The sequence below is a fragment of the Coturnix japonica genome, chromosome 3, assembly GCF_054131305.1.
Source record: "Coturnix japonica strain WE chromosome 3, WE-NBRP24, whole genome shotgun sequence".
Taxonomy (NCBI): Eukaryota; Metazoa; Chordata; class Aves; order Galliformes; family Phasianidae; genus Coturnix; species Coturnix japonica.
In genome coordinates, this window is record NC_140665.1 from 71740876 (window position 1) to 71762766 (window position 21891).

General features: G+C 41.6%; 1 protein-coding gene across 3 annotated transcripts; it reads left to right on the forward strand.

Annotated features, from left to right (window-relative positions):
- Positions 1 to 265: 265 nt before the first annotated feature.
- Positions 266 to 19918, forward strand: RRAGD (Ras related GTP binding D). Of its 3 annotated transcripts, none has more exons than XM_015858915.3 (7): positions 266 to 512; positions 7067 to 7362; positions 7785 to 7984; positions 8986 to 9100; positions 14617 to 14759; positions 16856 to 17004; positions 18967 to 19918. In XM_015858915.3, exons 1-7 carry the CDS (start codon positions 368 to 370, stop codon positions 19116 to 19118), a joined length of 1200 nt encoding a protein of 399 aa, XP_015714401.2. In that variant the 5' UTR covers positions 266 to 367; the 3' UTR covers positions 19119 to 19918. The 3 variants fall into 3 exon arrangements, 2 of the variants coding, with proteins under 2 accessions (XP_015714401.2, XP_015714402.2); XM_015858916.3 differs by lacking the exon at positions 266 to 512 and adding an exon at positions 3324 to 3395; XR_014944864.1 differs by lacking the exon at positions 8986 to 9100.
- The last annotated feature ends 1973 nt before the right edge of the window (positions 19919 to 21891 follow it).

Sequence of the window (21891 nt, forward strand, 5' to 3'; positions counted from 1 at the left end):
GAAGTCTAACTGCACTAAAAAGCTGATCATTTGGGTGTGCCTCACGCCTCACTCCCCACAGCCCTCCTCTGCCAGCAGCCTCGCTGTCCCCACGGCCGGCTTCATTCCCCTGCGCTGCGGCTGCCCTCACACCGCCCTGGCGGCGCCGGGCCGCGGCTCAGCCCGGGGCCGGTATCGGCAGCGTTGGGGCCCGGCCTGCGCGTCAGGTGACGCGGGTCGCGGCGCCGCGCTCTCCGCCCAGCGGCGAGCGGGGGAAGGGAGCGGCGGTGGCGCGGGGCCGTGTGGCGGCGGAGCGGCACCTGGGCTCCCCCCGAGGCCGCCGGCAGGCACAGGGGACCTCGCAGCCCCGGCGGGGAGCGCGGGCGGCATGAGCCAGGTGCCGAGGAAGCTGCCCCAGGAGGAGGGGGACGAGGAGGAGGAAGAGGAGGAGGAGATCGTGGGCTTGGCGGGCTACGCGGACGGGGCCGAGTCCTTCTCGGACGGGGACGCGGAGAGCGGCGGCGATGAGGCGTGTGAGTGCCGGCCGGTGCGGGTGTGGGGCGGGGGAGCAGGCCGCGGTGGGGCCGGGAGCCGGGCGGGCGGCGGGGTCAGCGGGAGCGGGGGGCTGCCGGGGGCTGAGCGAAGGCTGGAGGGGGGAGAAACGCAGACAAAGCGCTGCGGGAAGAGGGGACCGTCCCTTCGCACGCGTTTCCCCGTGTGGGAGAGATGTGAGCCGGCCGTGCCACGCAGGGGTGCTGCCGGCTATAAAAGGCAGCGGCGGCCCCGCGCTGGCCGGCAGCTGCCGGTGTCAGTCGTCGGGTTTGGAGGCTCGGCCCGGGGCCCGTGTCTGTCTGTCTGTCTGTCTGTCTGTCTGTCTGTCTGTCTGTCTGTCTGTCGGGAGTGAGTGCGGGGGACACGGGCGTCCCGGGAGGAGCGGCAGCCCCGCTTTGCAGGGAGAGAGGCGCGCTGGCTCAGAGCCTGTTGCTCTCCTTCGCAGCGTGGCTTCGTTCTCCCGAGGCTGCTTCGCTCGGGAGCTCGGAGGGCTCTGGGGACCTGGATGTGAAATGAGAATTGCTTTCTAATAAGAGCAGAACAAAAGGCCGCGTGCTGTGAAAGGCTTCGTGGTGGTCAGCCTGCCCTCAGAAAGCACAGCGCTGCGAGCTGCCGTGGGAGGGGGCTCGCTGACTCCTGCGGGCTGGGGGCAGTGTGAGCTCAGAGCTCTGACGTGCGGCTGTGAGAACGCTGGGATGCCAGAGATGTAACTAAGACTAATTGGCGTCTTGTGTGAAGCTGCCGAGGAACTGCCTTCATTTTGATGCAGAGAGAATGTATTTCAGTGCATTTCTTTAGTACTAAACAGGCAGCACCTTCTGCAGTGAAGTAATCCATTTTCTGTTCTCGGAGGAGTTTATTTGCAGTTTTTTCTATGAGAGCTTTATTAAATCGCTAAAAATGGCAATTGCTTCTTCACAGTAACATGAGAATATTGTACCTAATGAAAACAAACCTTGACATCTTGAATAGCAGGCAAGTGAAGAGACCTCTCTGCTCCAGGGTTAACACAAAGGCTTATTGTAGCAGCCAGACCCCCTGCCTTTCTGCTCAGTTCTGAAGTCTCTGGAGAGTAAAGAGGGGGTTGGGATTTGGATCTGAGCTTTGTGTATCTGAAACTGCCCACAGGGCAAGGGGCTTTCCTTTTCCCAGTTTCTATCCTATTTCTTCCTGCTTTTTGCACAGTAAACAGTCTGAAATACAGTATCTGTGTGCAGCTGTTGAAAGTGAAGGGAGAAGCCAGGCTTCAAAGTAAAAGCGTAATTTGTGCACGTAGGCACACAGGATATTTCAAAACTTTGCATTGGTCATCTCTCACCCTCTGCTGTTTTCCTGTCTCCAACCTGAGCTGAAATGACTGCTGCTTGTCCTCCACCTCATTACATTAGGCATGGGGTCATACTCAGAGACCTTGAAGCCCTTGGTAAAGCCTATTCATTATTTTGGTACATGCATTTAAAAAGTATTTACAAGCAGGGAAACCTCCTGCAGAATATCCGAGGAAGTAGCTTGAAGTTGAATCTTTATAGAGTGCTGCGCTTGTGGTAGCATAGAGCCAGGCCTTCTGGTTCTGAGTCTTTGGCCACAAGAATTTCCTTCCACCAGGCATTTCTGCAATGTTCATAAACCCACAGTGGCTGAACAGCTTTCTTGATTGCACGTAAGCTTTTCCTATTAACTCTATAGGCTCAGGCTACTCACAGCGTTGAAGATGTTCAGTGTGTAGATTCATAAGGCTTTTGTCTTACAAACTGCAAACATCACAGCCCCAGTAGTGCTGAAAATGAGTTGAACGGGCTTGTAGGTACCTGAGTGGAAAGTATGGGACTGGTAGTTCTCCTCTACAGAAAAGGTAAAAGCTTAAGAAAAGAATGATGTAATTGCATTAGTAGGCCAAAAAAATAATCGCTCTTAGTTCTATTAGTTGAAATAGTCTCAGAACTATTGAGAACTGCAGTCTTCTTGCTGATGGCTTTCCAACATGACATCCCCTTTCCACATGGCTTTGGAGCACTGATAGACCCAGGCTTCTGAAAAATAATTGTAACTGATGTGGAATGTAGGCTGGGTTTCAAAAACTGTTAGTTATAATAATATCTTAAATACCCTAGCTGTACATTATTCATGCTGTTTGTGTCCTGGTGAAATGGACCAGGGCTGCTATGTGCAGTTCCCAACTCTTCACATCTGGGCCCTTCTTCGTGTTGCAGTGCATGCAAATAACACTCCACAAGCGAGCACTGACTGTCATTAAAGACGTTTTGTCAGGAATTGAGTGCTTCTGTGTTGTGAAAGGGCTTTGGGGTTTGTTAAAATTAGTTTGTGGATACTTCAAAGGCTGTAGCCTCTAACCAGAGTGTTCTTCGTGGCTGCTTAGAGGAGCTGAAATGTGAAGGAGGACTGTTGGTACGTGCTAGAATGTGGCATTTTATGACTCTATGCAAAAGTGAATGAAGCAGGAAATGTCTCTCATTCGATGACATGGAAAATTATCTTTCCCATTATGGAACGGATAATAGCTTAGTGTTTCTCATGCATAGTATAATCTTGCTTAGTAACCCAGTCTGGGAAGTTGCGAGGATACATCTACTGGCATTGCTATGGCAAATTAAAGAAGGAGTTGTCATGTACTCTGGAAAGGAATGTGGGCAGGCAGTGTATCATCCAATTCCTTTACATATAAGGTAATCTCCTAACTCTCTCTCCGAGGAAAGTGCTCCAGCAGCTCTGCTATCTAGTCAGGTTTGGATGATATTAATTCACATTTCCCTGTCTTTGAACTGGCAGAATTTCAAGAGCTAAGAAGCGCTCCTACTAGCAGAAGAGACAGCGTTCACTCTACTAGCAACAGTTTAAAACTCCAGGTTATTTTAAATATTGTTTTTTAGGTACCTGTGGATATTTATTTTCTTTTGCCTATTTCTTAAAGAATTAGCAAGCCTGTCTTCTTGTTGTCTCGTGACCTGTCAGAGCTTTGGGAACTGCTGACTTCCTACACCAGCATTTGAAGGAAAGAAGAAGCTCTGCTGAGAGGGACCTGGGCGTCCTGGTAGACGACAGATTGACCATGAGCCAGCAGTGTGCCCTTGTAGCCAAAAAAGCCAATGGCATACTGGGGTGTATTAAAAAGAGCGTGTCCAGCAGGTCGAAGGAGGTGATCCTCCCCCTCTACTCTGCCCTGGTGAGGCCTCATCTGGAATATTGTGTCCAGTTCTGGGCTCCCCAGTACAAAAAAGACAGGGATGTCTTGGAAAGAATCCAGCGGAGGGCCACTAAGATGGTGAAGGGCCTGGAGCATTTCCCCTATGAGAAGAGACTTAGGGAACTGGGTCTGTTTAGCCTTGAGAAAAGAAGGCTGAGAGGGGACTTGATCCAGGTTTATAAATACCTGAGGTGTGGGGGCCATAGTGGTGAGGCTGGTCTCTTTTCAGTAGTGCATGGGGATAGGACTAGGAGTAATGGGATGAAAGTACAGCATAGGAAGTTCTGCACGAATGTGTGGAAGAACTTCTTTACAGTGAGGGTGACGGAGCACTGGAACAGGCTGCCCAGGGAGGTGGTGGAGTCTCCTTCTCTGGAGATATTCAAGACCCATCTGGACGCCTACCTGTGTGACATGGTGTAGGGAGCCTGCTTTGGCAGGGGGGTTGGACTTGATGATCTCTAGAGGTCCCTTCCAACCCCTACAATTCTGTGATTCTGTGAAGTCTCAGAGATGACTGAGTTCATGCAGACTTGATGAAAGGTAGCACACAGAGGGGAGGCTCCAGTGAAAGTGTTCTCAGAGCCAGGCAAGCAGATGGACACATGCTGTGGCAGCACTCGGCTGACCGGTGCACGCCTGTGTGCTCTTGAGGCGTGTGGTCAGCTCCAGATCAGCCACAGCACGTCACATCAGTTCTTTGGAGGGTATGTCATAAGACATACAGGGAAGTTGGTGTTACTGCGGTGGGGGGAGGAAAGGGAAACAGCACAGAGCCACAGCAAAGCAGACTTGGTAGGTTCTGTTATGAACATTCTTTGGAACATACAATAAAGCATCAACCCAAAGTCTGCTTTTTATATGCGTTTTGAAAATAATTCATTCCAATTAGTTCTTATAAAGCTTTGACGAAATTATTTTCACTTCAGTAGCCAAGATGTGGATTGCAGGATGTGTGGACATATGAACATCAGTAAAAATAATGAAGTAAAAATAATAAATAATATAGTAAAAATAATGGTGTGGTGAGCAGGAGTAGGGAAGTCATCCTGCCCCTGTACTCGGCATTGGTGAGGCCTCACCTCAAGTACTGTGTTCAGTTTTGGGCACCTCAGCACAGGAAAGACATGGAGGTACTGGAGCAGGTCCAGAGAAGGGCAGCGAGGCTGGTGAAGGGCTTGGAGAATCAGCCCTATGAGGAGAGACTGAGGAAGCTGGGGCTGTTTAGTCTGGGGAAAAGGAGGCTGAGGGGAGACCTTATCGCCCTCTTCCAGTATCTGAAAGGAGCTTACAGTGAGAGTGGGGCAGGTCTCTTCTCACTGGTGACAAGTGACAGGACGAGGGGAAATGGCCTCAAGTTGTGCCAGGGCAAGTTTAGGTTGGATGTTAGGAAGAACTTCTTTACAGAAAGGTTAGTTAGGTACTGGAATAGGCTTCCCAGGGAGGTGGCTGAATCACCATCCCTGGACGTGTTTAAAAGCCATTTGGATGTGGTGCTCAGGGATATGATTTAGTGTAGGGTTGTTAGAGTTAGGGTACTGGTTAGGCTGCGGTTGGACTTGATGATTTCAAGGTCTTTTCCAACCTGAGTAATTCTATCATTCTATGATTCTAAAATATTGGCTGTGTTTTTGACAGCTGTAGAGAATTTGTGCATTAAGGAGAGTGGAGTGAAAAAAGCTGTTAAATTTTATTCCTTTGGTTTGCTTTGTTGTCAAGACTGTGTCCTGCAGAATGTAATGAATGCTGTCACGTTCTCTTAGAGCAGAGGCTTATTATTCTTCCCTCTCACTCTCTCACTTGGTTTGAAGTATTGTAGGCTCATATTTCATGCATTCAAAGAATGATATTATTGCTCACATTGACAGGAAGGGTAGAGCAGTGTGTTGGCTGCATTTAATTACTTCCTAAATATTGCTGCCTGTGGATCAGCTGTCCATTGCTGCACTAGGGGGATGAGCACCTTACAGCCCCCAGCAGCTTGAAGGGTTTCATCTGCATGCTGCTCCAGGCTGGCAGTGTCCTATAGGTGAGGCATGACAAAGCACAGTACATGGAAATAGCTGCCAAGGCCTGTCAAAATGCAGAGGATCTCAAAGATCGGTGGTCTGTCAGTCACTGTGGTATGGTGAGAGGCTCAAGTACTGGTGGGCCAGCAGGTGGTGCAATTCCAAATTCACCTTAGCAGAAAGTGAGGAAGAAATGCAATTTCTCTCTGCCTTATGTTGGACAGTCTGCTATGCAGTAGGTAGGAGAAGGCCAGCCTGACATCTCATGTGCTTGGCCTGTTGTCTGATTGGTGTTTTAAACCTGACTGCTGTGTGCCAAGAGCCTTATTCTGCAGATATATTGGCAACTCAGTAATCTGTGTTGCTTATGTTTGGTCCTGCAAACAGTGTATCCCGGGATTATTTTAAAACTCCTTTTCCACTATATTCAGCACTAGGTTCAGCTCAGCACCACAGGACATTTCAAAGTTATAGACCTACTACATGTTAGTGACAATTTAGGCTGGCATAGCTGTTTTAATCAGATATTCCTCAAACTGAAATGGGCGTGATCTCCAGTGTGAAAGGCTATATAGTCATACCGTATGAATATGTCAATATAACTTATTCCTCTAAGTCCCTTTATGCTGATATAACTGCATCATCCCTGAAAAATGTTACCTTTTAGTTGCATGAGTTTCACATTACAGTAGGTAACACAACTGAATGATGGTGTTTTCAGGCCTTTGTATGTATATCTATAATGACCTTAGAAATGGACTCCCCTTGAGCTCAGTTCTGTGCTTTAAGTCCCAACAAGAGAAGGTGCGTGGCTGTTGAGTTGTCCTCTTTTATGGCTCTTGGGATGTGTGATTCTTTGGCTTAGAGGAAGGAAGGAAGCCCTTGTGTAGCTTTACAATATCACACAAATGTAACTAATACAAACTCACTTCTTGCTTCCAGCAGCATGATGTAGATGTTGGTTGGCAGAGGTATTTGTTACTGGATACTCTTTTTTTAAAGTCGAGTTAGAATATTTTATTGTATTACTATAAAAATAGGTATTTTACAATGGCCACGGGACAAAATAATTTTCACATACAAAACTAAGCATACTGTCTGCAGTTTCTGCTATGGGTGAAAAGTAGGTTTTCTTACTGCTAAGGGCCAAAGAATCCAGGCTATAATGTCTGCTGTTCCCTCAGGTTAAAAATTGGCCGTGTTTGCATAAATCCAACTCAGAATGTCATGATGAGAATAAATGTCAGATGCACATTATCTGTCAGTTACTCATTAATTATGTTGCTATAGTATGTTACTCTTCTTCTTGTCTGATTTTATTCAGTTTTGGATTTCAATGATCCCTTCAGTACTGAAGTTAAGCCCCGAATCCTGCTCATGGGTTTGAGAAGAAGTGGGAAGTCTTCCATTCAGAAAGTTGTCTTTCACAAAATGTCACCGAATGAGACCCTCTTCTTGGAGAGCACAAACAAGATCTGCAGAGAGGATGTATCCAACAGCTCCTTTGTCAACTTTCAGATATGGGATTTTCCTGGGCAGATTGACTTCTTTGACCCTACATTTGACTATGAGATGATTTTCAGAGGCACTGGAGCACTAATATTTGTTATTGACTCTCAGGTAAAAAAAAACAAACCAGGAAGTATGTGGGGAGATACATTTAAGCTACCTTGGTCTTTTTCTAGTAAGATACAGATGGATTAGAAAACACAGATTCTTCAAAGCAAGTGAATAACTTATGGCTACAAACACGCATTTACAGGAAGTCGTGAAAACTTGAAGAGCTGCTTTGGCTATATTTAATCTCCCCTTGCAAGATGTTTAAAACAGTTAAGTGCTTTAACATCTCAGGGTTCTTGTTCAGACTCCCTAGTGCTGACAGCCTAAGATCAGTGTATGTGCTAGGTACGAGCTCAGTCTTCTATTATAAGAAATAAAGAACCTCAGATATTGTTGAGCTGTAGCATTATCTAAAAGTAATTACTGTATCATTTCAGATATTTTACACATCTTTCCTGCAGTTTTTATTTTTCCCTCACTAGGATGATTATATGGAAGCATTAGCTCGGCTGCATCTTACTGTGACCAGAGCATATAAAGTGAATCCAGACATCAACTTTGAAATCTTTATCCATAAAGTGGACGGCTTATCTGATGATCACAAGATTGAAACACAGAGAGATATTCACCAGAGGGCAAATGATGACCTTGCAGATGCTGGATTGGAGAAAATTCATCTCAGGTGAGAAAAGCTGCTGTACAGAAATCTTAAGTCAGAGAGGAGCTGTTTCCTTAACAAGTTAATATTTTCTGTTCTCTTGAAGTAGCAAGCAAAAAGATTTTGATATATGAAGGAAAAGATTAGTCACAGATAATTTGTTTTGCTCAGGTCAAATGCAGTATCTTATTGTTCAGTACTGTCTTGAAGAGCAAGATAAGGAGCAGAAATGCTAAAAAAACAGATGACAGGTATGCCAGAGTCCCACCATTTTTTGCTGCTGTCTCTGTCTTGAATTTATGGGCACTGGCAACTTGTAGGATGTGTGTGCCATCTACATCGCTTTTGCCTTTGAAACTGCTCCTTGCCTCACAGTCATCTCCCAGTTACCAGTTCTCCTCAGAGCCACTTGGGAAGGCAAAGAGAGAGCACCAGTCTTAAATCAGATGATAAAGCCAATTATTGTAGCAAACAGTTAAAAACAGTGAACTTCTGTAGACTAGAAACTAGGGGGACATCAAGTTTCCATATTATTTTTGGTGCTTATAGCCAAGTACAAACAGATGTATAGAAAGAGACCCATTTCATGAGCCTGACAACACTTTAGAGCTCTTAAAACCTTGACTGCATCATACATTGTTAAATGGGTCCAGCTTTCAACAACTTCAGTCCCAGTGGATGTGTTCAGCAGTATTCCTCTTCTGCAATTTGACAAGTATTTTCCTAGGATTACATTATGAAGGGGAGTTACATCATGAAGTCCTACATGGGGTTCTCATTTGCTTTGTCTAGGTGATTCGTTATTCTCTGTTTTTTGTATAGAGGTGTGGCAAGTATAATGGTGAGAATGTAGTTTCCGTCTGAAGGCCTATGCTTCAGTCATAACATGTGACTTTTGATCACAAGGGGTAATTGCATAATTGTAGGCACTTGCTGTTGGACAGTATTTCATTTCACTCATGAAAGGTGCATCATGTTCACAGTATGTAACTGAAAGAAAAATCTGGTGACTTTTTTTTTCCCAGCTTTTATCTGACAAGCATATATGATCATTCTATATTTGAAGCGTTTAGCAAAGTGGTACAGAAACTGATTCCACAGCTCCCAACACTGGAAAATCTGCTAAACATCTTTATTTCAGTAAGTACTTGTTACGTATTTTGTTTGTAGATGAAGCTATGGCCATCATGCATGTTGAAAGGCATAGATAGGCCACAGCTAGGCCTCCCTTCCTTGTCTGAGCTGCTGAGATACAGTATTTTCTGAGTGAAAATGGCACATAAAGTGCATTAGCAGTCATTGCTTTCCTGCTTTTAAGTTCATTTGAATGTTGCAAAGGTCGGTGCTGCATGCAGTTTTTTAAGTAGTATTTGAAATTTGTGTTCATAAATTCATAAAGGAGCATTAATTGGTCTGACCTTTTATGTAGGAGAACTGTCTGTAGTACTTCCTAGAATTTATTCTATTTGGTATTGACATTTATCTCTCTTATGAAAACATAATCTTAACATTTTTAGAGGTAGAAGCCACCACAGCTTCCACAACTTCCACAGTTACTTCCAATGCCAGTTAGGGAACTTTATATATCTAATGTCCTGCTGTTACTGTGGAGGTAATTGCTTGTTCTGCTGCTCCTGGACGTATGGTCAGTTCCCCTCCTTTATGCTGGTTGTGACACCTGCCTGTTCCCTCATGGAGTTCCCTCATGGAGACACATAATAGAGCAGAAAACTGTCCTGTTCTTTTTTGCCTGTTTCATTTAGACAACAGTAGCTCATGAAGGAGATCAACATACTCTTTTTGTAGCCCAAGATTAGAAATGGGAACATGTGACAGTGAGCAAAGGGAAACACAGTAAGTAGTTGTGAAAAAGGGGAGTTCCCCCCTTTTCTTGGTGCGTTTGTTCAGATCCTGGTGGCTCCTGAAACTGTACTCTTTTTTGTACCTTGCATTAACACTAGTCAAACTTAAGCTTCCAAGCAAGGCATTTTGGTTTGCCTTTTTATGATTCTGAAGTAATGAAATAATTTAATATCATTCAACAGCCTGTAGGATAAAATTAGACTTCGCAGTTTCTCTGTGTGGGGTGTGAAAACTGGGAGAGAGGGAGGTTGGCTGTTTTGCTGAAAGGGAGAGATAGGATTAAAGAAGCGTCTTTCCCATATTTGTTTTCTTACTATTAGGCAACCAATTCATAAGGAATGTTTTATGGTTTACCCCTTTCCACCAAAATGGCTGGATTGCATGCCAGTTATCATCCAGCCCTGCATTCCACTTAGAGAAGAAAGGTAATGATGGTTGATGATTATAGTTCTGGAGAAATTAGGTATTATTTTGTATATACTGTATAGTATTAATGAGAATGCTGGCTGAATGGTAACCTTCATAACTCCAAAACTGCCCTAGTTACTCATATCAAAAGTCTGTTCTCCATTCAGGGTCTTCTCACTGTTTGGAATTGCTGAGAAGTTTGTACCAAACCACTACATGACTTGAGCATGAACTGTTTCCTGAAGGACAGCAATTGTTTGTGCATCTGGGGCACCCAGACTGAAGGCCCCATAATATCTAGAGTATCAGATGTGACTGGTAGGGAAGAACAACTCATTCAAATGAATGGGAAATTTAGAGAAGTATTCCTGAGAGATATGCTATTTCCTCTACCCGGTAGGGCCATTAATCTCAACCTGTTTCTTAGCTCCAAATAGAGCATAACAGTCAGTGGCATAGAACAAGATGTAGCTGCTTCACTGTGTCCTCAGAAAGCTTGGTTTCTGTTTATAAGTGTATCTTTCCTTTGTAGACAGGAGACTCAAATGACTCTTGTTTGCTACCACAGAAAGACTAAACATTGTTCTCTGGTGTAGAATTAGTGGGCGCCTCTTTAGCAACTCAGTGAAAACAAATCAGGTTAGGAATCTTGACACAGATTTTGTTCATGCCTTACTTCAGGAAGCCAGTGTGTTGGTTATCAGAGTGTGGGTGTGTTGGTGTTCTAGTTTGGGTTTGCAGCAATATTCATGAGGATGTGCTTTCATTTATGCCCTGAAGACTTCCAACACAAAAGCTGGTGATTACAAAAATAGATCTGTGATCACCCTTGAGTTCACCTCAGGTTTTTAACCAACTTTTATAGTGCCACAGTGTGTTAGCTCATACAGCTTGTCCATTTGATGCTGCTGCTTCTACATTCTTTAGTTTAACTGCCTGTAAAACAACTTAAGAAGGGTTTGATGTTCAAAACCCATGTAAATTTTGGCTAACACCACCTTCATATAGAGGGGTGTCTGTTTTTTCTTATTCCTATGGCCTTTCCAAGTAGTCACGTTGTGCGATGTGGTAATGTGTAAAGACTACTTTTTATGGCCAGTTTTTGACTTAGTCTCCTTACTTTCAAGAAAGATAAATGGGCTTATATTTCTTTAACAGTTGATTTCTCACTGTCATTTTTGCTATCTGTGTGTTAACGATGTCTCTTTGAATAGTAATTTTTACCCAAAGCTCCCTGACTTCTCACAGCTTCGTGATTATTGTTTTTACTGGTACATTTATTTTGATAAATATCCTCACAAACATTCTGGCAAATCCTTTGGTTTTGTAATTTAAGACATACTAAAAACTCCAACGATGAAATCAGACAGGTCATGCTGGTACAATTCAGTGGTTACAACTACTGACATCCTATCCTTGAGGGGTACCCTTGAGGCCATTTCCCCTCGTCCTCTCACTAGTCACAAGTGACAGGACGAGGGGAAATGGCCTCAAGTTGTGCCAGGGCAAGTTTAGGTTGGATATTAGGAAGAACTTCTTCACAGAAAGGGTAGTTAAGTACTGGAATAGGCTCCCCAGGGAGGTGGTTGAATCGCCATCCCTGGTTGTGTTTAAGAGCCGTTTGGATGTGGTGCTCAGGGATATGATTTAGTGGAGGGTTGTTAGAGTTAGGGTACTGGTTAGGCTGCGGTTGGACTCGATGATCTTCAAGGTCTTTTCGAACCTGGGTAATTCTATGATTCTATTTTGTAGAGGTTTCTGTCACCATATGAAGTTGAACAGGAGACTTGCCAGTTTCTGAGCAGATCCTACCACAGTGTATCAGTTTCAAGTTAATGCAACAATGGTTTAAGATGCCAAGTTTTACCCTACTACCATGTGTAATTGCTAGCATGGCAGACATCTCAAAATGAAAACCTTTTAAACTGCCATTGCAAGTGTTGACAGGCTGCAGTTGCTGGAGTTCTGAGATGGGTATATCACTGCTCATTGTTAAATGTTACAATATTGTCACTGGCATCTTGATATTTTAAGGTACTTCTTACATGTGCAACTGAATTTCTGCCTAAATAATACAACATTTTATAACTGACTTCTCAAAAATGTCGCTGCAGGGCTCAAGTTATAAACTCTTTTGTTTAAAAGTAGTTTTCTTTTTAAGAAATATATTCAGATGGCATTTACAGGTAAATCTGGTGATTAATCTTATTTGGTAACATCTGTAGAAGTATATGCAGTGCTGTCTGAATTTACGTGTTGTTTGGATATTAAAATTGCACAGCTATTAAATGTGGCCAGAATAACCAAAATAAATACACATACAATTTTGTTCTTAATGCTAAAAAAAATGTAGACTCACAGACCCATGGAAGCTGATCAGGACCTTTAGAGGTCAGCTTCTGTGCAGGTTTGCATAGGGCTGGGTCTAGTTCATCTTTGTGTATCTCCAAGAATAGCAGCTCCACAATATGCTCCCATTGCTTGACCACTCTTAGGCTAAAAGAGATTGTTTGTTGTTGTTTGTTTGGATTTTTTTGGTGCTTTACTTTTCTTTTTAAGATAGAATTTCAGCAGTTCTTTTTCCACTTGCCCTTCAGCACTTGTACTGAGAAGAGTTTGGATCTGTCTTCTGCACATCCTCCCAGTAGATGTTCATAGACAGCAGTGAGCCTTCTTTTCCTCAGACTGCTTAATCCCAGTTCTCTGAGAGTCTCCTTGTATATCGTGTGCTTCAGCTCTTGTACATAGGGTATCCAGAGAATATACTTTCTCTTGAATATTTTTTTTCTATTAATGAAGTACAGAAATGAGCCATTCATGAAGTCCTTTTCCACAATGAAATGCAAGAAATTCACCTCTGTTACCACTGTGGATGAATATTTCCAGCCTTATTTGGATGCCCAGCAGTGGAAGAATTAATACCTAAGGTTGAAATCTTTCTGCTTATTATGGGGAATTTGGAAAGTGTGAGGATCACTTTAGTCTCTAATTACGTGCTATTCACTTACAAAAGAAAACACAAGAAGAAAACTTTTATAACTACAAAAGAATCATAGAATCACAGAATGGCCTGAGTTGAAAAGGGCCACAATGATCATCTAGTTTCAACCCCCTGCTATGTGCAGGGTCACCAGCCACCAGACCAGGCTGCCCAGAGCCACATCCAGCCTGGCCTTGAATGCCTGCAGGGATGTGGCATCCACAACTTCCTTGGGCAACCTGTTCCAGTGCGTCACAACCCTCTGAGCGAAAGACTTTCTCCTGATACCTAACATAAACCTCCCCTCAGTTTAAAACCATTCCCTACAGCTGAAACTATTAAAAGTTGCTGTGGGTTTTCAGAGTTTTTGACAGTTACAAAACAGTTATGGCAACGGTCCCAAATCATACTAAAAGGGAGGCCCATATATGGAAAAAATATGGTTTAATGGGAGTAGATTGCTTCTGTTCCTGTGTATTTGGATTCTGAAGCTTGCTTGTCAGCTTGATCTTCAGCAATCTTGAGAAGTATCTTTTGTGTTCATGCTAGGACAGCTGCCCAGGTGCAAACCCTTGATATGACCACACAAGAGTACTGTTTTCAGTATATGTCTTGGGTTTTTTTAATTCCCACTCTAGGAGACAGAGGCTTATGGCAGTTTACCATATCTACACAAAGAGTATAAGCTGAGACTGAGCTAGCATTCCTGCCTGCCATCTGAGAGTTGAAGTTACCATGCATGTGCAGTAAGGAGAGAATCTTGATTAGCTTGAAAGGATGACAGGAGCATGGATGCTGTTACATTAGCAAGCCTTATGCATGTCTTTAACCACAAATTCTATGTGAAAACTGAAAAGGCCCCATTAAATACTGGTCTTTTTCCTGTGATTCCGAATAACAAATGTTCTAAGGAACTATGCAGTAGAACAGCTACCGATGAAACAATTCCACAGTTTCCTTGAGAAATTAGTTCCTGATTCCTACTGTCCTTGTCAATCTTTTTTTTTCCTATTCTTTGTTCTCACCATCCTACTTGTCCAGTTAGAATAAGTTATAGTTTTCTTTTTATGTCCATTGCTGCAATCAGAAACAACACCCCAGAAGCTTGATCTTGGATTTTTTGTTTTTAATCTTGTGTCTTACATTGAATAAAAGCGTAATTTATCCAGATGTTTTCTAGAGAGGAAGTTTGGGAACCTATCTTCTATCAGAGACAGAAGCATGTGGAAGGTCTTTTACCATCACAGCTTGCTACAAATATGTCATTGTTCAAAATGAGCTTGATTGCAAATTAACTCCTACTAAATCCTTACATTTTGTGCAACAGGCAAATAGGGAAACAGAAAATCTTGGTACAAATTCAAACATAGGGTTTACATTTCATTTTTCTTTCTTTCTTCAATAGAATTCCGGGATTGAAAAAGCATTTTTATTTGATGTAGTAAGTAAGATCTATATTGCAACAGACAGCACTCCAGTGGATATGCAAACTTACGAGCTCTGCTGTGATATGATAGATGTTGTGATTGACATTTCTTGTATATATGGGTAAGTAAATTGTTTTGTTTTGTTTTTCATGGAGCTGTGTACCTAGAATCTAAATGACCTCAAAATAAGAATTATGTGGATGTATAAAATAATGAAAATGATTAAGGGAGAAGGAGGAAATTAAGGGCCTCTTAGGTGCAGATCACCTGCTAGCAACAGTGTTCCCTGCCCAGCTTCCTTTGCGAGCACCTTCCTCTTTCTATGTGAGTAATTTATTTTTTGTGGGAAGGAGTGAGAAGTAGCCATCCTAAAATAAAGGGAAATATTAACTATCTTTTTGTTCCCCAGGGCCAAATTCGGCAGAAGGATGTCTCTCATTTAAAATAAATTATTTTAATAATTTAATTATTATAATAATATAATAATTTAATTATTTTAATAATAAATAAATCATTTAAAATAAATAATTAAATAAATAATTAAATGCGTGGTTGTATGTAGTTGTGTTTAAGGCCAGCAGAGCCCACTGGCTATTAAAGAGCTGCTTTGTTCTTCCACCACTTTTTTTGCTTGTCCTCTTTTCCCTGCATGAAATTGCATTTTTCTGCTTCCTATCCTTTAGTGTCTGGAGAACTCTCACCTAAGAATGGCTTAGGTTGGTGGAGACGTTAAAGATCTTCTAGTTCCAACCCACCTGCCATGGGCAGAGTTGCCAATCACTGGATCAGCCCAGGATCCCATCCAACATGGCTTTGAGTGTCTCCAGAGATTCAATTCCCATCCAGTGATGGAACATCCACAGCCTCTCTGGGCAACCTATTCTGGCATGTCACCACCCTCTGTGTAAAAAAATTATTCCTAGCATATAACGTAAATACACCCTCTTGCCTTCAACATTTCTTCATAAGAAGAGTTCTCCAGCCCTCTGGTTATCTTCATGACCCTCCTCTGGACCTATTACAACAACTCTTCATTCTTCCTGTACTGGGGGCCCCAGGCTTGGGCACAATACAAATGATGCTTCATGAGAGCAGAGTAGAGGGAGACAATCCCCTCCCTCACCATGCTGGCTGCCCCTCTTTTGATGCAGCACAGGGTACTATTGGCCTTCCAGGCTGCAGTAGCACTTTGCTGGCTCACATACAGCTTTTCATCCATCAGAACCCCCAAGTCCTTCTGCACAAGGGCTTCTCTCAAGGAGTTTTTCTCACAATTCCTATCTGGGATTTCCTTGTCCCAAGTGCAGCACCAGTGCTTGGCCTTGTTAAACCTCATTAGATTCCCATGTGCCCACTTACTGAGTATGTCCAGGTCCCTCTGGACAGTGTCCCTCTCTTCTGTTGTGTCAACTGCACCACTCAGCTTGGTGCCATCAGCTTTCCTTGCAAGTTATGCTGGTGTTTGAAGTGGCTTGGCCCAGTGCAGCGGGCCACTGTCTCTTATGTAATCATTTAGCATTTGTCATAGAAACCTGCCTGTCAAGGTTTTTAGCTGTGAACTAAAAGCAGGATATTGGAGTTCATTTCTTGTCCTCTGTTCCTGGAACATCTGTGAAACCTGTAACCTTAAAATATTATTGATGCTAATTATTCTGGTAGATTGGTAATAACTACCCATTTAAGAAGATCTCTGTGCACAGTGTTCAGAATGAGAGTAAAATGACAAGGTCCACAGCCAAGACAGTGATTGTCATGGTGTGTCATCTGTGAAGGAGAAACTACGATGTTACAAAAGCCAGTGTCTCCTGAGGAAGGTCTCGTGATGGTGTAAACTATCAGTCAGCTGCCAATGCTGAAGCAAGGTTATTGGCTTTGGAATTATCAGTACAGCCTTACTGGTTCACATGCTTTAGATAAGTTTGTAACATAGTGCAATGATTAAAAGAAAACATACAACTTTATGGTAAATGGTTTGAAGAAAGTAGGGCTCCATGTCAGATTCTTGGAAACCTAATGATCTGATTTCTAGGTGTATTTGAATAAACAGTTTAAACTTTTTGCCTGCTTAGTTTATGCATTGTGGTGCTTGAAGAATTTCCCTGAAAGAATAAAATCAGATTTTCATAAAGATTGAGGTTATATGGTGAGAGAACCTGCCTGGAAATACTTGTAACTTATCCAATGCCTTATTGTGTTTGTTTGAATATTGCCTTTCAGGCTTAAAGATGATGGCACTGGAACTCCGTATGACAAAGAATCAATGGCAATCATAAAACTGAACAACACAACTGTCCTTTATTTAAAAGAAGTGACAAAATTCCTTGCTCTTGTTTGCTTTGTAAGAGAAGAAAGCTTTGAGAGAAAAGGTATTGACCTCTTTCTAATATTACATTATTTTACCTTATACGAACAAGTTAATGAGTAACTCTGTCATTAGCTGATACAGTCTCTAGCTGTATCACAAACATTGCAAGTACGACTTGATAGAGCTTACATAACATGGTTAAAGGCATGAAACATTGTGCTGACATTAAGATGAAATCATAAATATATTTGACTGCTTTCTGATAAGAAAGCATACAGTTTACATTCATTGCAATGAAGATTCCATCTGCAACAGTAGAATGTGTCAATTTATCTTGGCTAGCGTTGCTTTGTACCTATTGGCACTAGCATAAGCGTTTGGAACAGCTTGCATGCCATAACCAAGGGATAAGTATTAAAATTAGCTGATAGAAGTATGTTCTTGCTTTTCATGTCTTTGAAAGTAGGCTTTTTAAAAGCTGCACATTTGGGAACTAGGCAGCACTTTTATTTTGCAGTTAAAGTGCCTAACATTTCTTATCCTGCTCTGACCCTAGTCAAGGTCAACACTGAAAGCTTAGTTAATTACCACATTGCTTACTGGTGTGGTGTTCACTGAATTACTGGGCTTCGAATGTCCCAAGGCTGGAAACAAGCATAGAAAAATGAGCCATCATTTTGGCTTCTGACCCACCTCTTGTGATACTAATTCACCAGTCATCATGTTTATTAACACAGTCCTCATGTCATCTCTGCTGAACTGTTTGACAGGCTGTTCAGCTTTTATTTTATAGAACTTTACCTGCTCAAATTTCTCTCACGTATCTGTATCACTATTACTATCTATAAAAGTTAGATGCTGCCCGTGTTGGTTTTGATGTAAGCATTAAAAAGTATTACTGTAACACGCCCACTAACAGAACTGTTTCAGAAAAGACACCACATTGAGCAAATACTTGTTAGGCTTTGTGCACGCTTGTGCCAGATTGTTGTGCCTACATAAGTTGGGACACTTCATGTTGAAGTCAGCACTCACGAGCAGTACGGTTTGGTATATATAATATACCATATATATATAATGTGGTTTTATTTTGGTGTCTGGAAACTTCAACTGAGTACTTTGAACTCAAGGGAGAAGGAAAGCAATTTCTGGAGGAAAAAAAGAAAGTATAATATGTTGGATATAAACTAGGTCAAATTTATATTATCTCCTGTTAAGGAAATTGAGATGGAAAACACAACATTAGGAAAGCTTATGGCAATTAACCCTGTCTGAGCTTATCAGCTCAGTACCAACATTTTAAAACTGTATGGCAGTATTAAACAATTTACAGCACCCAATAAGTCTTCTGATTGACTACCAGTACGGCTTTGCAGCTTTTCTGTGGGATCACAGTCAGCCCACTCACATGGTAATTTTAACTGCCTGTTGTGTATGTATGTAATCTGACAACATGACTGCTGTGCTAGTTTTCAGTTAGAGGGTAAAATAAAATATAACCGGCTGTTATATGGTAATATACCTGTAGAATATCTAAGTTTCAAAGCTTACATATTATTAAAAAAAATTATTTTTTTTACTACTTGATGATACATATTTTTATCGTGGTTCTTCTGTGAGATAAAGTTACAAAATTACACCATAATTAATTAATTAATTAATTAATTACACCATAATTTGGGAAACAATTTAATTTATATTGTAGTATCCTGAGTGCTTCTCCAAAGCTCTTTATTAAGTTAAAGCTTTCTTATCTGCCACAGTACTTCTCTTTGTGTTCTCTTAAGACCAATATGTGCCGCTAATACAGGATACGATAAGAAACTGTGATGCTCACTGAATTACTTGTATTTATTAAATATACTTCTGCTTAGCACAGAAAAAATTGCCTGGAGAATTCACTGATTATGACCTCTAGAATGAATGTGGTATTTCAGTAAATGTAGAATATAAACAAATTTGTGATTACTTCATTTGTGTAAATGTTCTTTTATTAATATGGAAAACATTTCTGTCTCTGTAGGATTAATAGACTACAATTTCCATTGTTTTCGAAAAGCCATACAAGAAGTGTTTGAAGTAAGAATGAAAGTAGTAAGATCACGAAAACATCAAAGCCACGTGCAAAAAAATAAGAGACCCACTCCCAATGGGACACCAAGAATGCCACTGTAACTGAGGTTTTCTGGCACTGTGGCGAGCTAAGTTTTCATGAAGTTGATGTGACTTCTGCATCTCATTGCACTGAGTGAAGAGGAAAACCAATGGGACTGGTGTATTATATGAATTTTCCCTGAACGTTCAGAAAGCACTGTTTAAATATTTTTATCCAATCAGTTTTTGTTGTTTTTTTTTTTTAATATAGTGAGCACTTTGAGCAAAATGTTGTATATATAAGCATTGAGGTGAACACTTGTAAGAATTTTCTTAATATATGCTGTAAACCTTTTTCATGCCATATTAAGAAAAAAAAAAAAGCAGCTGTGACAGAAATACTGGGTACATAATTTGCACTTTTTCATGTTTTCCTTGTGGAGTTGGACTTTGATAAACTTAGTTTTTATGGTGATTTTGATGCATGGTGTCAGGTAAAATGTATGCTGTAGTTTATTTACCTGCTACAATCAAATTGGCTAGTAAACAATTAAGAAAACTTGGTACAATGCCTTTTAAAATTTGTTACAGCTAATACCTAACATTCATACCGATCTAATTTCGTATATTTTTTCAATTTGTAATCTGAAAAGTAATTTTGAAGTATTACAGCAATAAGTACCTTACCAGCAATCATAACTGGTAGGTAAATATTCATAACTGGTAGGTAAATATTAGCTTTTATAAAACAGGCTTTTGGCCAAATTTCATCTAGAGTTCTTCGTAACACTGGTAATGCCCTCTGGGTCTACTTTTATCATTTACCTCAGCATATACCACTGAAATACCTTTCTATAAAGACAATTGTTTTGTAAAATGGCTCTATGTTGCACTGGTATTTTTATAAGGTTTTGGAGGAGGGCGGTGTATCCGAAAGGTTGAATTTATGCTGCTAAATTTGTTTTGATAGCCTGCACAGTTGTGGTTGATGTGGTGAAGAATCAATGCGTTTCTACCCTGCCATTCAGGTGTACTGATGTAAGTCCTAAAGATGTGAGCACTAACTTCGGATTCCTTCTACTTATGGGTACATCTGCAATTGAAATCAAAATGAGTACTGGAGAAATCAGCCTGTTACACTAATCAGAATATGTTGCTACTTTTAACATAGAAATAAGCAGATTTGTCACAGGATCTGCCAGGACGTCAGAGTACTCTCAAACTTTAAAAATAAGTAAAACTTTCTCAATTCTGTATTTACTGGTTTTGTTTAGTTGATGATATAAAAGTATCTTTCTGAGTTGGAAGAACAACTCTTTTTGTTCTTTCCTCCCAATGCCATTGCAAACCAATTGCATACACATTCCAAAGGTGTTGTCAGCAGCTGCTGGGAGTGGGAAGAGTGTGATTTGGAAGGCAGCTTGCAGTACACCAGAACTGGGTAAGGGGAGCTGCACTTTATTAGGTCATAAACTTGTCTATCCCTACCTGAGATAGATCTGGAGATAGGAGGGGAGATGGAATTTGGAAGTTTTCTTTTGGTTAAGAAAACTATTGGTCTATTAGTGAGCTAGCAGCTCCCAGTGTTTGCTGGCTTTTCTTGAAAACTAAGGAGTTTAACCTGTGAAACAAGTCTAAATTCAGTGGTGGTTTCAATGCAAATGCAGAGTTTCTGTATGCTGTACACATCTTGAGGCTCTGATACTGCACTGAATACATGAGCTGTGAGAACCATTTGGCTTTGAAAGGCTCTCCTCACAAGCACCTGCCAGAAGAGAAATTGGTAGTTTCCAAGTCCTTTACTGCTGCCTAACATGTGTGACTTATTTATCTTTCTGGAACAAATTGATCATTTTGGCATGAATGTACTGAATACACGAGGAGTTCTTAGGCTACTGGATGGATCTAGGCTCTAAGTCTCACTTAATCAGGAATGCAGTTCTAGGCGCTGAGGAAGGTGAAAAATGTTGAGAATAACCAGAAGTGTTGGTCATGGCAGCAATGTGAAGGATAATTATGGTAGCTGTAATGAAAGCAGAATGCTTCATAAATCGAAAGAGTTCAGTTTTGGTCCAATCACCACCTGTTGTGTTAAGTGAGGGTGGTTTTTCAGACCAACCCTTCAGTTAAGGCAAATCTCTCTTCAGAGTTCGCCACAGAAATGGTGGGTAAGAGCTGCATTTCCATAGCCCACCAAACTGGACTTTTATTGAAGTGCAGCCATAATTTTTGACCATTTTGTTGAGATCCACCGTTATTGTGACCCAGCTTCAGTCTTTACTCCCTTCCCTCTTGTCAGGTATATGTGATTATGTGAGATAAACAACACGTTGTTGGACAAGACATTAAGAAAAGCACACTGGCTGTGGTATGAATACTAACTACTGAAGAACGTTGTTCCTTTATATTTGGCCTGAAATCTATATGGTCATGCATACCCTTTCACTTAGAGAGACTATCAAGTTAATTAAGCTTTTCATTTAACATTAAGTTCCTTCCTGAGTTTGACATCAACTGTAACACATAATTTAGTGAAGGTGACTTTGGCTAATAAAAACAATCCAATTGCATTTTATCAGAGAGAGCATAAGTTCCATCAGTTTTATTCTGCTTCAAATACATTTAACATTGAATGCTAAAATGCATTCATTAGACTCTTTAAATTTGATGTTTCTCAGTTTAGGCGACAACTTGCATGTAGCATTTCTGTGTAATCGTTTTCTATTTAGTATCTCAGGTTTTCACACGCTAGCTGAAGTGATTCTGCACTGAGGCGTACACCAGAGGGCACCTAGAATTCATGCAGTAAGTCCTGAGTGGTAGATAACTCCAAAGTGGGTGGTCTGTTTGCCAG

Bases quoted from the DNA above. Each gene is read 5' to 3' on its own strand.
- RRAGD (XM_015858915.3), top strand. From the start codon at position 368: ATGAGCCAGGTGCCGAGGAAGCTGCCCCAGGAGGAGGGGGACGAGGAG. The intron at 513-7,066 runs GTGAGTGCCGGC...GATTTTATTCAG, and splicing joins GAGCGGCGGCGATGAGGCGT to TTTTGGATTTCAATGATCCC. The intron at 14,760-16,855 runs GTAAGTAAATTG...ATTGCCTTTCAG, and splicing joins GACATTTCTTGTATATATGG to GCTTAAAGATGATGGCACTG.